Raw genomic sequence first — 17,324 nt, forward strand, 5'->3', positions numbered from 1 at the left:
AAGTACACAGCCTGGATATAGTTCTCACTGCAGTTGTATTCAAGAAGAAATAGCAATAGGTCAACAATAGAAATGGCACTTTCTGTTTCTTTAGTAAAACATCTATTTATACACTTAACTAAAATTCTGAAGCATACTGAGCAGTTTAAACTAGTGAAGTGACAAAACAGTGCAAATATACCTAAAAACCACTGGTTAATACTGGAGAAACTCAGTTTCAGAAGATAAGACACTTCTCTCCTATCAACTCAAACCTGAGGAAATTTCCAGCTCTTTCACCAGGCATACAGTACCTATGCCCACGAAAACTCTTAATGATCACATTACAAATTATTTTAAATGCCCTTTATAAACATGACAAGCTACAGGAATTCTTTATTGCCCCAAATTCAATTGAGTTACAACAGAGTAAATCCTATGCCATTATTCACATGTTCTGTCTATTTTCATATTGAAATCGCTTAAAAAAATTATTTTTAAAAAAACACAAAAATAAAACTCTGACTGAAGAAAAAAAATCTACCTTCAGTTCAAGCAGGATGTAACCTTTCTGCCTCTCTGCAGTACCCCAGGTTTTTTCAGACTTGTCTGCCTTTTGACTGCTCATAACTGTTAAAATCACTCTTGTTCCTTCTTAGCCTTTCAACATTTATCACAGAATTTTTGCTCTAGCTGTAACATTTTTGCACCTTTGTTAACTGTCCATTCACTCAACTTCTACTTTTCTCCCTCCTGTGCTGTACAAAACAGCCTTGCACTTGCACATTCACAAGTCCCTGGAGGAAAATGCAGAAAGCAAACTCAGGTTATCCGGTACCACTTGTAAAGCATCAAATTGAGACAAACACTGTGTGCTAGTTAAAGTAACAAACCTCTGCACCTGTTAAATGCCAATTCTCAGAATGAGAACAAAGTATTTTGCCAATACTGTTTTAGTGTTGTATCTCTGTTAACACTGTGTTACCATTGTTTGGAACAAGACACAGCCTTTGGATCACACGGGAATAATTTATTTTTGCCTGGCTTACTTGAGTATTCACAGAAGACTTTATTTTTGAATATTTACAGGATAATTTACTTAAGCTCTAAAGGGCAGTTACCAAATGACCAGGAATTACTGGTATTCCTATTACCCTTTCTGTACCAGCTGTTCAGTTTTTTATAGTTATGTCATGTAAAAACTGTTATAGGATTTACCTGGCAAGGTTTTGGTGGTGGGGAGACGGGCAGGGGTGGCTTTTTCAGCTAGATATTTGTATCTTACAGATACCAGTAACAAGCACTCTGTGAATGATCTTTCAGGAACAAGCAGTCCAACTAATTTCAGGCATTGGATGACACCAGAGGCTCCATGGCTACGAAGTTACTCACCATCAAAGGAAAGAAATCTTTGGAGTGTGGTAAAAGCAGCCGTAAGGGTAACAGAGATGTCACATGCACTGGAAATCAATGGTAAGAGCAAGGTGTACAACATGTTAACAAATATATAAGAGAGATCCCAACTGTATTCCAGAATGAGGAGAAAGAAATCAATATTACTATTGGACTCCTAGAAGCAGTTGTAATAGCAGATTTACTGCAATGCTCCCACAACTAACCAGAACCCACTGACTTTCAGATGGCAAAAGGCTGTGCAAGAATGAGCAATAAATCAAATACATCAAAGGAAGAGATAGGTACTAGGAACATTATATATATTTATTTTTGACTATTTGAACTAGATGTTCTGTATCACTCTCTACTGGAATTTTTTTTTTTTTTTAAATCTTTGATCAGACTGTTAGGACTTTAATTAAACCAGCATTAGGTTCTTGCCTATGCATAAAAAGTATCAATTGTGTAACCTTGAAGTCTGAATAGTACTTGTCAGTCATGATTTTATCCAGATCATTCAAATGCTAGGTGAGCAAAATAGCAAACAGCAATTTTTATTGGCTCATACTACTTTGTAAAGCTATAGAAAAATGAAAATAAACCAAAGAAATTATAAAAAACATACTGGAAGTTAAAGGTAATATAATGGTAAAGTTAAAAACCCACCTCTTACAGTCTACCCCAAAAGCCAAAGGGCTGGGTTCAGTTTTAAATTAAAATGATGGCTGCTTGCAACATCTCTGTGATGCAACAGATACAGAATTAAACTAGCTCTTTCAGCATTTCAAAGCATTCTTTCACAGACTTTGGATGGACAGGCAAAAAGCTTCTTTATTGAGAAAGTGAAACTTATTTCCTTCTCATTAGAACCCTGGAAACATTTTTTTTTTAATTCCACTATTCTTTTTTCATTAACTTACACAATTTTCACAACCCTCTCCATTATCCATATATATTTAAGTGAAATACCTACCTCTGTGCCAAAAAATTACTATGAAAAATGTTGTCTCTATGCTCTTCCAAAGAGCAGTATCTGACAAATACTGAAAATATTACCATAATAAAGAGAGTGATGAAAAAAGAAAGCATGAAAGAGTGATGAAAGACAGAAGTAAGAGGTAGGCATTTCTATGCTTATCAATGATTACAGAAAGGATTTTTGTCCAACGAAAGAAGAAAGAGTGTTAACAGGCGAAGTTCAACAAGGAAGGTGAAGTTCAAAAGGATAATATGCACATACTTGTTTCTGTAGTTTCTTTAAATTATGCATTCGCTACTTAATTGCTTTTACAAGATATTTCCAACAAATACAGTACGAACTATGCAATTATACACACAAAGAAATTCCAGGCAGCCTGACCAAAAGGGCAAGAGAGTTTGCTGAAGGATGACTGTTAGGATTAAAGAGATGGCAATTTAAGACTGAGAAACAGTAACATCATATTAAGTGGTACAAAATCAGCCAATATAATGCAACATCCCTTGTGAAGAAGGTTCATTTACTTTAAAGATTGGCATGAATATTTAGCTGAATACTTTTATTTTCAGTTCTGCTCCATTTAGTAATAACTAGTAAAATGTTATTTTTGAATGAATGCAGTATGTCTTCAGTTTGAAATTAAAGCTAAAGGTACTAAACTGTTGCTCCAGTTGAGTAACTGTTTGTATTATGTACTATGACTCCTGACTGAAATGGCATAATAAAAAGATTCAAGCACTGTTTCTTGTTAGTAAGAAAATATATTAGAAGAAAAGGTGAAGAATACTGCTGGCACAAGCACCTTCTAATCTTACCTGGTAAGGGTGGGTGTAGAGTACATCCTGGTGAACGAAGTCCTTCCTGGGTAAGGTTACACTGAAGCAACTGACAATGGTGAACTTCACTGGTTTCTTGCTTAATAAAGCCCTAAACTAGGAATTACCCTTCCCCACTCACCCCCATCCTAGCCCTCTAAATAACAACTACGATCCACTCAAGCAGCCCAGTCACATCCAGCAAACACAATGTTTACTTTGCCCCCATTGATGCTCTCTTAGTAATGTTAGAAGCCACAGGAAAATTAGAAAGTAGAGTAAAGCAACGATTCTAATGGATTAAAAAATCAGAGTGTGTGTTTTTAGGATCAGGCCTTCTGTTTTCTGGGATAAAGCTGGGTAAATTCTGGCCTTCTAAAAGCTTACCAAATACCCTACAGAAATGTTTCTTGAATCCCACATAAGAATTATGTACAACCTTATGAACATTTATAAGACCACATATTGAAAGGTCCTGACCCTGTATTCACAGTCAGTGCAATAGTATTATTGGAAAGGAAAAATACAGGTTTTAAAAAAATTATGGTTTCCTCAGGTTTCCAGATCCTGAAGACATATTTTTTCAATCTTAAGAGACAAGCATGACTGAAGGATTTTCTTATTTTCATACTTGAAGTGAATCACCATAAGATGACTAAGTGCACAAAATGGTAAGAATAATTTTTATTTCAAATAATAACTTTTTCATAGCTTACTAATAATTTATTCATAGATACACTTAATAATGAAGATATTGCCCAAAAAAAGTGATGTTTGACTGTTCCTAATACAAATATTATCTTAAGTAGTAGAATTCTGCCAGCAATGGTAACTTGCAGCTCATTTCATATACAGCAGTATTTAATTATATCCGTAAGTGCAGAGTGTCCAGATGTGGCTTTTTAATTTAATAATGATGGAACCAATGAGATGCTGATAGGTTTGAAAACTAAGCCTTCAGAACATGGAGAGCTCCACAGGGCCTTTAAAAACAAAACAAACAAACAAACAAACAAAAAATTAAAAAAAAGAAAAAAGAAAAAAGAAATGAAATTAAATGAAATCTTAGTAAGGCATAGTTTGATGGCAACACAAAGTAAATGAAAAATGGCTGTTTCTGCTGTATGCAGTCATGCAGGCAGCACATAATAATAAAGCTTCTTTCACACTAATGATCAACACAACAATGAATTAAGAGACAATGCAGAGAAAACCAGGAATATGACTGCTCAGGTTGCTCATGACACCATTCTACTCAGAAAGCACATGACACCATTCTACTCAGAAAACTCTTATGTACAACAGATGCCATGTTTTTACTGGAAAAAAGTCACCAGACTGTACTATGCTAACAGAAGAAACCTACATGCAACATGCACACAACATTAGAACATTTCTACATTACAATAAAACTGTGTAAGTAGATCATTCTGTAATAAAAAGCAGTCACCCTAAGTACACTAATGCAGCAAAACCCACACATATTGCTTATGATGCAGTTATCCATGCCTCATTTCTCAATTTTGTTTGTTGATTTTTTCTCAAAGGTGAAATCAAATTTTTCTCCTTTTTAAGAAAATATACTCAAGGCCTATTGCAAAATGCTGCTATTCCCTAGAATTTCTGATTGTTATTGAGTGTATTTTACTGAATTCCCTGTTCATTCTTTTGAACAATATCCAAAAGCTTTAGTGCTGCTATTTTCTGCCCTTACAAATAACACAGTGCTAGTATTCAAAATAATGCATGAACAGAGCCATCAAGGTATAATCTCATGGACAGCTTTTTTTATTTCAATCAAAAAACCCTATTCAAATATCCTATTTGACAGTGTTCTACTTCTTTCTATCCTTAATGCAACAGGTCAGAGTGGATACAGTAAAAACATGCTATTAATTCTAGGGATAGCTGCTCACTTAGTTCCTACTGAGAGTAGTCATGAACTGCTTGGTAGCATCTTTACAATAGAAATAATGCAACTAGAACATATTGAAAATACATGACTGCAAATAAATTTTGGTAAGTCATACTCGTAAGTGCAGCACAAAAATTAAAGTAAAGCAAGAAATGAGACAAAAAGTCTAGATGTATATATTTAAATGAAAAAGCAAACTCCTGGAGAACTCTAAGAAGGAGACAGGGATGGAGCTAAAGCAGAAAAAGTGGGAGGAATTCTGCCTGGACCCAACAAAACTTCTAGGACAAAGAATTAGGAATATCTAAACAGCTTTCTTTGCTTCTCCCCCTATTCCTCTCCCCCCACCCCAAGGCATCTAAGCAAAAAATTAGTAAGTTTGGTAAAAAACTTCAGAGTACCTCATATTTTATTGCACTTTTAAAGCAAGATAGCAGCAGCATAACTGCAGATACAAAGACAGAAGGTTATGACAGAAAAATGTAGAATAAGTGGAAAGATTTAATTTGTAAAAGGCAAGAAAAACATTACACTGTTATTGAAGATTATATTAAAGGAAAACAGTGGTTTTTTTAAAGATCGAGAGACTACTAGTACTGTATTAATTTCAGGTCTGTGAGGAAACTCAGTTATGGTATCATCATACTACTACAGATATTTAAACAGCACAGAGCTTATCTATAGAAGCATCCAGAAGCCAACTTGCATAACACAAATCAAAACTCAAGACCATTCATACCAATTAAGCATCACTGCAGAATGCAAATTTTACTGTTCTTTAATCCTAGGGAGGGCAAAATTAAATGCAGAATACCCTGTGATAATCAGCCACAGAATTAAAGTGTCTTTTTCATATGGCACACTTCAGTTTCTGTTCCAGAGCCCATTTATTGCTGAAAATTATGTGAAAACCTGTCTTCACTTTTCATACAGCACCACAAACACCAAACCCTCAGCACAAGGATTTATCCTCTGGCGAATTTGGCACTAGTGACTTTAACTGCTTTTCCCTGTCACGAGCAGGTGCAACAATTCATTCCTGTTCACTGTTCACTGGTGGTGAAATGTAATTCAAACACCAAGTATGTAGGGGTTTGATGGTGAAGCAATGTGTTTCATAAGAGTTGGTGGAAGACAATCATTAAAACCAAAAGAAGTATCATCCTAGTTTGACATCATCCAAGTTTCATAATTTACACACATAACACACCCTACAAACAGGTTTTGAAATGATATTTTGAAGTAATATAGTAAAAAATGGAAATTGGACATGAGAAAGTGAGAAAATGAATGCTACAGGAAGTTGTAGGAAAGGATTACTATATCAAGAACAACTTGGATATCCAGATAGGTACACAGACATACAATCAAAGCAAATATTGAAATGGTTAATGGCTGATTTGATTTCTAAAGGTATCTTTTTAAAAAATCATTTTGCATTAGGGAAAGGTACATTATGCACAAGTTTGTATTATTTTCCTGTATACATGAGACAAAAAACTCAGAGACTAAATAAATAAATGGAGAAAAAAAACCTGGAAGTAAAATACAACAGCAGATGGACATCAGCCTCCAAAGGAGGGAGCAGAGACAGAAGTAGGATGTATTTTCCAGTTTAGCTGGCAAAACACAACTCACTTTGATCTGTAACAAACTACACAAACACCTTGGGCAGGAACATATTTAGATTAGACTGGAAAGTTCAAGAAGTACTTCAGTATTCTGTTCCCCTGCCTTCCTGAAGGAGAGGACACAATACAACACAGTCCCTCTACAGTGTCCACAATCCCTCTACAGTACTCACAATCCTTGCTTGCTGGCTGGCTGGCAGTGAGGAACAGGAGCACAGCAGGGAGGTGGAGGGGAATAGTTAGAGCACCCACCTCTCTGTCTTCCACTTCCTCCTAATCAAACACAGAGGCTCTTCAGAAGGCAGTGCCCAGGTTTTGAGAGGTTAAGGGAGGTATGCTGTCCAAGGTAATGCACAGCAAGCTACAAAAAATTACCCTAAAATATGTATCAGTATGGATTTTAATATTGTATGATTGTCCAGGTGATAAAAGTCAGTGCCTTCTTATCTGCCCCACAGCACTGTTGTAAACAGTGCTGGTGATCACCAAAGAAAGCAAATGTTTGTCTGTAGCTGTGCAAACCAAACTGCAGCAGATTGACAGCAAGTTTGTTTTCTGAGACCTCAGAAGCATCATACAAAATGTAATGACCACAACACTGGAAAGAATGCTCATTAAATGGGGAATGAGTTTAGGACCAGTCCAAAACCTGTTTACATCAGCTTTACTCTCAGTATGAAAGACAAAGAACAAAGTGGATAGCAGTTCTCAGATATGGAATCTGTAACATCAGCAGAAGGCAAACATAGAAAAGACATTGCAGAAATCATGCCAGCTCCTATGAATTTTTACTTTGTGGAGAATAAAATTAAGTACATACTCTTTTAATCCAAAGACTCATAAAGATTGACAAAGTGGTGCTGAGTTGTATTTCCCTTGCTGACAGAAATAAGAATTGTCCTGTGATTGTTTAATTTTGTTTTGAAACACATTTTAATGAAAACTAATCAGCAGTGGCACATGCTGCAGACTGCTTGTGTGATGCCTGCATGATACTTTGGACTACTTATTTATCTAGCAGCCATTATTAGATTTTTACCCTTTAACATGATCTTGTAATCAATCCCAGTGCTAGCTGCCTGCACCTATTCCTCTTCCGGTCCACTTCAGCAATGTGATCGACATGAAAGAAATTATTTCTTGATCTCTCAATAAAAGAAGACTTTGCAAGCACAAGAAGGTGAGGGAGGTTAAACTGCCATTGATTGTTGAAGACACATTAATAATTTTTATTCAGCAGCCTCAACATCAATCTGTAGTGCACACTGCTCTTTCTGCAAGACTCCCAACGTTTTCTAAATGATTCTCAGTACACATATTGGAAAATAATAAATTCAGGTCTATCATAAGATGAAGATTCCTTGACATTCTGCACTAGAAAGCAACTAGCCTTTATAGAAACCCAGAGTGCCTTCCAATGTCTTCTCTGGATTACACAGAGTAGTTGTGTTGATATTTTACTTTCAATTTCCATGAGTAGCAAAGTTGCCATGTTAATCACTTAAGGACACTGCAGCATTTCTCATCATGGAAGACTTTCTTTCACCCTTATCAGAAATGATTTTAAACGTTGTGTTTTAATTCCGTAATTAAGTTTTGCATTAGACCATTTCAATTCAGAAAAGACATTAAGCAGTTTGCTTTTCAGTTCAAACAGTTCTTTATGAGAAACATTATCTTTCCTGCTGCAGACTTTATCTTCTACTTGTTTACTAAAACAGTACTCTAAAGTAATTTCTGCTGAAAAATCTCGGTGTGCTGTATGGGAAAAAAAATTAGAGCTCTATCAGAAGTATTATCCAACAATTCAAAGGTATTGCAGGAGATTGCATCATCCAAACTTTACTGACAGTCAGATTCTGACTATGATTATGTTATAGACACTAACATAAAATACGCTGTAACAACTTCCACTATGGTAACTGCCCACGCACTTACCCAAAACGCTCATGCAATGCTGTTTATGCTTTTTCAGAGCAGTCCACAAAATCAAGAACATTTCCTCTCTGTGAAACACTGCATTTCCTCATTTTTCACCCACCCCTTCCTAAATATAGACTCGCCTCCAGCTTTTCATTACTGTGCACCCTACAGACAAAAGGATTAATTCCTCATCTAAGTCCAAGTCAGAACTTCCATTTACTTTAAATGACACGTCTAAATGAACTCCAAGGCTAAAGAACTGTCTCAGCTACTGGAGATGTCTAGAAGCAAAAGAAACCCCAAGCAGTGCTTTATTTTGGGGACTAACCTGTCTCAGTTTTTTCAACTGCAAAACAGGTAATTTAAGATTACACAGTGGAAGAAAAGAATATATGAAGATATAAACCAAACCACTCATAGAGGCACTGTTTTAAGCATTTCCGAATTACTACACTGTGTAGTGTGTATCAATATTTGTACTACATTTATGAAATAATGCTATGCAAATTCCTGGGAGCACTTTTATTCTGCTATTATTAGCCTCTAAATTCGAATTAAGGAAAAATAAAAACATAAGGGTTCTTTTTGTTGTTGTTGTTTGGTTTTTTAAATTAAAACAGCAACTTTGTAATGATGAAGTTAAATTTCCTGCTTACCTCTTAAACCAGATCCAAAGTATTCAATTTCTACTATTCTCAAAATGTGTGACTAATGGGGTGAAAAATACATCTTGTATTCTCTGATCTGTTTTGTATTTTTCTATTAAATTGATTCTCATATTAGCACAATACAATTACAGTTGTACATACTTACTGACATCCTGAATAAAATGATGTACAGATAGTATTTGCCATAGTTACAACTTGCTCTTTAAAACCGCACACAAAAGCAAAGAATGTAAATGTAATTGTCACTTGGATTCAACAGAAACACAGCTGAATAACAGCTATCATTAATAGATATCCTTCACAAAAAAGATGCACAATCTGATAAATAAAAGAGCAAAAAGTTTAAACAATATTACAAGAAGTGTTAGCACTATTTATTTGCACATTCCTCCTCATTGAGTTCCCCTCATGATCACAGCAGGCTTGTGTTATTTCTGTAAATTCAAATTTCTCTGCAATCAATCACTTGCAACAGAACTTTAACAAGAACACTGTATGACATAAATACAGGTGAAGTGTTGTTCCACAGAAAAACATTCAACATTTCCTTTTCTTCTTGCATTGCAACAGCCTATATGAGAGAATATATTATTTCAACTGTGATAAGGTGGGCATTTTACCAGGGAAGTCAGAAAAATGTGTTCCACTAATTGAAGAGAATGCCGCTAAAGAAAAGGATTTATTTAACTTATTGTTGCTATTACGACATTTAATACTCAAATCTCAGCCAGAAAACTGCACCTGTCTGGGGGAGGGTGTTCTAATGTTATTTTTTACTCCCCACCAAACTCCTAGGGAACACACACTGGAAAATGGAAAAAATATATAATCTGCTAACAGCATGAATTCCTGCAGCATGAGTACCAGATATTTGATTTGGGAGAAAACAACCAAATTCATAAGCCACATCTGCTTAAATAACCCCCAAGCAAACAACATAACTGAAAAAGAAATTAAACAACGCAAAAAAATCCCCCAGACTTTACGTATTTCCTGTTGCCATTTTCAGCGGAAGAATTTTATTCAACATCTAATGTATACGAAAGTATTGTGAAGCATAATTGGTCACAGAAGAAGTGGATACAGTATTTTAGCATACAAAAATGTTGTTAAGTATCTTTGAATAATACGGATTTTTCAGCAGTAATATATACACACCCCAGAGTTTCAGTAAATTCCACCAGACATGACTTTACAGACACAGTAGAACATAAGGGTTCACATTTAGTAACCCACAAAAAATAAGTTAGTGCAGATAGAACTTCTCATATTAAAATGTGAAACTTGGTGTTTCCATCCTCGGAAGACAAAAATTTAATGCTCCACTGACACAAAACGAAAAGGAAGGTTTCAAAGCCTGCTTTAATTCCACAGTTCTCTCCATAAATTTGAAACAGCATGTTGACCTATACCAATGCAAAACCACAGCACTACTTTGCAGAACAGTTTTTAAGAGTTACTGTTAGACTTTGCACAAGTCACAGGATGGAACTGTGCTAAATGTTCCACAAAGATTATTCAAGAGGCTCATGTAAGCACAAGAATCTCTTACATGCACTCAAGCAACGTTCCATAGAAAGAATACTTCCAGTTAGAAGAACTGAGGAAACAGTATTTCTACAGTTCAGGAATCTTCCTTGACTGTGTTCTTGGATGAGGATACGTACTATCAATACATGTCCTAGGAGAAATTCCGACAGATGCTCTTTCGGAAACAGAATTTTAACACCACTTGGCAAAACTGTACTTATTCCATTATCTTTCAAATTTCAAATCTTGTTTGGACAGCATATGACAATTCTAAACATAATAACCTCATTAACTGTCAGTAAGTGTGCAAATAAAACTGAAAAAGAAAATTACAAAACACTAATACATACCATCCACGTTCATTTATGCAAATTCTCAGCTCTTCATAAAGCCTAAAATTAACAGGACATTGGTGTGCCGGCAGGTAGTTGTAATTATCTTCTCGTGTTTCTGAAGGTACTTTAGAATCACCAAATCCACGCATGGACACAACAACAGCAGAGGCAAACCAGCTGACAGAAACCTGAACACCCACAAAAAATGATAAAAAATACTGTTTGATACAGCTACTTACATCATGGCCTACGAGTTCTGTCTGTGTGGATTTATCTGCTTGGGAGGCAAGAGCCTTCTGAAAGCACTGAGCCTTTTCCTGTAAAACAAAATAACATTGCATAGGTGAGTCATGCTTTTCCTCACTGGGCTTTGCAGCTCCAAACATCCAGATAATTTCAAAACTCATGCATGGACAGCTGGTAAGAAATAGATTTATTATGGCACTATTCACACTGGGAGGTTGATTTCCTTCCTAATCTATGCTTTTATGAATTTATCTCTTCCTCTTAAACAGAGAGTAGACTCAGCCAGTCTAACTCTGTGATGCAGAGGGCCCCAAAAGAAGCATGTCACTGAGGCAGACACAGAGCACAGCAGATACAGGTACAAAGCACCAAACAGCTGCAGGGATTGCTGCATACAACAGCACCGCTCCAACAGCAAAGAAATAATATAGTTCTTTAAAAAAATATTAAGGAATATGCAATCTTGCAAATCACAAGCCTGAGATGACTTCTGCTCTCCCGCTCCCAAAAGAAACATTTTAGCAAGTACTAAACATTCCTTAAGTATTACATTGGTTTCTTCTTTTCCCATCCTTGTCCCTCTGTACCTGAATAACTTTTGGAAGTGTAGCATGGAATCTCTGAACAGACTTGAGCAAAGATATCAGGCTGCTTTGACACAAAAAGACCCAGATTCTGATACGTCATCTGAAACTGATCACTAAACTTGCTGAGTCAAGCCCTTAAGCATACTGTTTTGGCTTCCAGGAGAAGATATTTGATAAAACAACTGTAAATATGTGGGGTAAGGCAGGAAAAAGCACACAGGAGGGGAAGGAGAATGCAAAATTCTTTACTGCATTGATTTATGTTTTCCTATTCACTGATTCAATTTAGTTTTTCAGTTGTATCTGTAAAAATACTTAACCTTGAACTCAAATTCCTTAAGATCTACAAAATATAATTGAACACTACTGGTATGTATTGCAATAAATCAGAATTGGCTTAAATTGAATTTCAAGTTCATTGCCTCTCAAGTTCACATATTATTTGATTCAAGGCAAGGTATGCACATCACTTAATTGAGTAAACAGCAGAAGGAAGTCAACCCCATAGTGATACTTATGTCCAGTATTTCAACTCTTCAAATAAGGGCTGGGGGAAAACAGAATTCAGACTGATCTCTTCACATGTATAAAACACTTGAGCCCAAATTTGCTGATGTAATAACCAAGTTAAAACTGAATTCACAGAAAAGGAAATCCTAGCTCTGACAGAAATGCTTTGTTCTCTTGAAGTTTGAACTTATTAGTTTGTCCAGAGCACTTTTACATGTCTAAAAAACAGACATTATTTATGTATCTACTCTCTTATTTAACCACATTTTACTGCTCAGAACCTCCATGAATTTTCTAGTTACAGATACTGACAGATACTGGGTATTCAAGTAATCTAGTGATTGGAGCAATACCAGCATTAAACTGTGTATCTGATCAAATTTAACATTTCTTTCTGTATGGATTCACAAATTATATTTTGAAAAAAAATTTGAAAAAGCAGGGAGGAAGAGAAAACCAGAATAAATCCATATATTCATTAAGGCAACAAATTAACTGGGAAAGCTAGAAAGGTTGGAATAACAAAATATTTTCCTTTCCCAGAGCTGCTCATTTAATTATGTATATGCAGTGAGATCGATTTTTAACATATCCACGTTCTGACTCCACATTAACATGGTAATCTTTTTTATTTAGTTTTGCTGAGCTAACTAATAAAATGGGAAAAACCGAGAATTTCCAGATGTCCAGATACTGGGAAAGAGTGCTTGGAACCAAAACCTCTTCCCTTTTTCTCAATTCTAGCAAAATAGGACATGGAAGATCTTTACAAGCCAGGTAGCACACTTTAACATTGATCCATAACAAAGAATTAAGATACCTGGACATCTATTCCCGCAGCAGCCTACTACTACTATGATTACTATTATAAGCTAACATTTTAAGGCAACATTTAAGGTTTTTTCAAGTCCTGAAACTTCCTTGAAACCTTCTTGACATTCTAAAAGACAAAAATTACCTTCTTTCAGAGGCTTCCCATCCCAGTGAAACTGAGTAATTATTGACTTTTTCCATATGTGACCCAATCCTGCTTTCTGCTCTTTTCCTGTGTATCTGAGAGGAGTCAACTTCCCCTTCTCTAGGATACTACATAGTAAAAAGACTGAAAATAGATCTTTCCTTATCTTTTTTCTTTACAGGGTAAACAAAATAGGTATCTTTGCTTCACCAAAGACCAAGAAAGGACCAAGTAATTTACTAAAATTTGGATCACCCAAAGTACTTCTAGGTAACTTCTTTAAAGTGAGAGCATTAATGAGCATCTTTTCTTACCATTCTGTGTGTTGTTATTGCCTCTTATTAAAATAAACAGCACAAAAGTACATTTGCAGGTGACCCAGGTAAGAGCACAAAAAACTTTTATTCCCTGGGTTCATCCTAATTAGCGAAAAGGCGGAAGAGCTGTTGGCTCTTTTAACAGCAACATCGCCAGGAACATTCATTGCACCCCTCTCTTTGAAGCACCTGAGTGTGTATCAGAGTGTGTGTTTTGAGGGGAGAGAGAGAAAAAAAAACTACATGGAAAGGCATTTTCTCTATCATTGCAGTTGCTTCAATTACTGAGATTACTGACTGTGGTATTTCAACAACCTTAGTTAAAAGCATTACCAACAAAGATCATGTTCCTATCTATTTCTTCACATGGGAAGAAGTTCACACATAGTTTATATTTCAAACTAGCTCTGACACAAGAGTGTCATGGTTTGAACACTTACTATTTTATTACTAAGAAATAAGTCACCAAAAGGTGCTGAAATAGGAAGCCAACAGATATCTGCTGATAAATGATGCAAGTAAAAATATTACAGATAAAATAGAAAAGTGAAACGTAAGATAAAAAAGTGAGAAAATTACTTAGTCTTCACGACTGAAAGATAGCAAGAAAAAAGTAGAGTCAGTTACTTTTAGGCAGTCAGTAAAGCTTGATGCATCTTGAAACATGACTATGGTTTTCTAAAATATTCGTTCTCCAAGCAGATGAGTATTAAAACAATTTTCAAAGCTTTGAGTGTGAACAGGTCAAAGTTATTTTTGTGACTGTTTTCTTATCCCCTACCAGTGACACCATGGTGACCACTTGTGGTGCTTTGTTTAACTGCAAATTCCAAAAATAAAATGCTTGAAAATTACTTTGAATGGGTATCTTAAACCAAATTTACTGTCCCAGGTGTTTTGGAGGAATCAAAACACTAGTGTCCAGCACAGCTGTGGCTTTCATTCCTAAGGAATGTATTTTGTCTAGTTGACAGCATATTAAAGTTGGTTTTTTTTTTTCTTAATGGCTGTTTCATCTTTATTGTTACTTAGATTAAAAAAATATAAAATCTCATAAGTTAACTTTTTACCTCTGTCTCCTATTGTCTTTAGAGATTATTCTAAAACCTGATGAAGAGAAATGTGGTGTTTTGTATCAACATACCTCCAGAACAGCCTCCAGTTGCCCCCAACACTGCAGTCAGATTTACAACTCACATGTGATTGTTTCCCTTGCTTCCAGCATGAGCCCCACTGTGAATTACAACTTACGTTCACCACAGAACTGGGGCGAAAAAGCTGTTCTTGAAGACTTATAAAAATGCAAAGTCTTTTAATTCTGATGTGCTTTGGGATTAAACTTAATCAACAGCAGCAGTTAGGCAGAGAGTAAAGGGATAACAAGTAGCAAAAACCTGCTTTCCACCATCTATTCTACCTAAATTACAGACTACAGTGAGCTACAGAATTGACTTTATGACAGCTATTTCCATAGAAATTGAGTCCCTATTGGTTTGAGTCTCAGTCTGGGAAGAAAACATATCATATATAGCATAGCTCCAGTGATCAGCTGCGGTACAGCTGAGTCACATCACACTTGAAAACTCTTTGTGAAGCCCAGCAAAAAGCCAGCTGTCTCTTGAGCACAGCACGAGAAAACAGCTACAACTTGGTTCAGCTATCTACTCAGAAATGCACCAAGAACTGAGGTGCTAAATAGCCACAACAAATTTAGAGGCATTACTCTGGAACAACAGTGACAAACAGGTGTGACCATCCCCAAGGGGACTATCCCATTGATCAGGAAAAAAAAAACATGAGAAAACTTGGTGGGAATGCATCCAAGTATGCACAAAGGCAGGTTTCACTGAGGGTTATAGTTCTGTCAAATCATTGCAAACAACAAACGCCAAAACTACATGGAATTTCAGAGAACATTTCATTGCTTTCACATAGGACTCTTAAACAAACCAAAACAATTTTTCAGTTTATACATTATGAGATTTCTGTAAAACACGTGGTAAATTTCTGTGCATTTGGTAAATATGGCATCTGGAATGAAAGACAGCACACTTTCTGCTTTGATTGCTACCAGAACACGATATCCAGGTATGAATCAACAAAGGCTAAGACAAGACTGTCTCCAAGCAGTTTGCAATACTTCAGTAATTAGTTACTGCCAAGTCTAAACACATCTAATGAAAAAGACCGTTTCTTAAAATGCAGTCACTTCATAATAGGCTTTTGAAGATCAACAATATTTGTGAAGGTTTAAAATCTCTGACAGAGTTACAAGTCCTGGTGTAGACATGCCAGCTAACCTTACAGTACTGCAAAGGTTTACTAGATCCTAACTAGAGAGGATAATTAGAGACTAGAGACCATTTTTAGTTTTGAAATCCTAATAATCCCAAGTATTGTCTTCAACTTTTCATCCCCAAGTTCTGCAATATGAAAACTCTTTTCTTTTGTTGCGTGCTGTATGACCTTACCAATAAAAGATGACTCTGAACTTTGAGAGCCCAGTCTATCTAATCAGAAAGAAAAAACACACAAAAAGTGAATCTCCTAGCCCACTGAGCTGACAAATGTCAGACAGGAAAACAGTCTTAAAAATGGTATCTTCTGATTCATTTATTTGACTGGTCAGTGCTGTACTGTAAAAAATGCCATTACCACTTGTGTATGTGCTGCAAAATTAAAAACAGATGTTTTCAGGACTGCAATACCTGAGTTTTTAAGTTATTTTTCAAAAGTATCTTGGGAAGATACTTTAAAATATAGCATTAAACAGTAGGAGGTATCTGTTTATTCCATGTGAAAAAAACCCTCTATTGCATTTCCTGGATCGGGAGAATTTCCTGACAGCAAATGTATTTTGATTAATTATTTACTGTTTTATCTGTTGCATCAACAGAATGCTAAACTGCTATTAGAATTTTATGATTTATATTTTAAAGAAATACCTGTATATTGTTTATTTCTATCACTCAGTCATTCAGTAAATCTGAATAGCAAGTTGTCATTCCTTACTGATTATGGCTCCCATGGCTACTTTTAGATATATGCCTGTGTAAACATGCCACTAAAAAATAGAGGAACTTTTTCTGGTGATCACATCTCTAAAGAAAAAAAAAAATATATATATATATATATCAAATCACATACTCACATATGGCCCAGACACGGCCATGCATGCTTTGAATAATGCAATGCAATAAAAAATTTATATGGTCACACTCTGTGAATAATATGGCCATAACAAGTGATGCCAATCTTAACACCCAGCAACAAAAAACAAAAACCAAGACTTGAGAAAGTTATTGGAAGGAAAGAGAAAACAAGCAGCTGTGCAGTCAAAACACTTCAAAAGGCAGACACATCAAGCACAGGAGTTCATGTAGAAATTATCTCTACAAATAGTCTTGAACCTTTAATAAGCACTGTTGTTAGTTTTAATTTGTGTTGTGGTTGTACCCACATGTCCAAGAAGATATTACTAAGTCTTATAGTAGCTCATCTAATAGAAAAGAGTATCTCTTTCAACCCATTTATCC

General features: G+C 35.7%; 1 protein-coding gene across 8 annotated transcripts in view; it reads right to left on the reverse strand.

The window, feature by feature from the left end:
- The window catches only part of CCSER1 (coiled-coil serine rich protein 1), a 628,091-nt gene that overhangs the window by 217,127 nt on the left and 393,640 nt on the right, over positions 1–17,324 (reverse strand). For 6 of the 8 annotated variants that reach the window (XM_066186375.1, XM_066186374.1, XM_066186373.1 and 3 more), the window contains one exon: positions 11,410–11,487. In XM_066186375.1, the coding sequence (XP_066042472.1) occupies positions 11,410–11,487 (78 nt within the window). Of the gene's footprint in view, positions 1–3,847; positions 4,152–10,104; positions 10,987–11,409; positions 11,488–17,324 lie in introns of those variants that run through there. The other 2 variants (XM_066186376.1, XM_066186379.1) reach the window with 2 other exon arrangements.

This window comes from Chamaea fasciata, unplaced genomic scaffold (assembly GCF_029207755.1).
Source record: "Chamaea fasciata isolate MVZ Bird 193981 ecotype frontalis unplaced genomic scaffold, bChaFas1.0.hap1 SCAF_6, whole genome shotgun sequence".
Classification (NCBI taxonomy): Eukaryota; Metazoa; Chordata; class Aves; order Passeriformes; family Sylviidae; genus Chamaea; species Chamaea fasciata.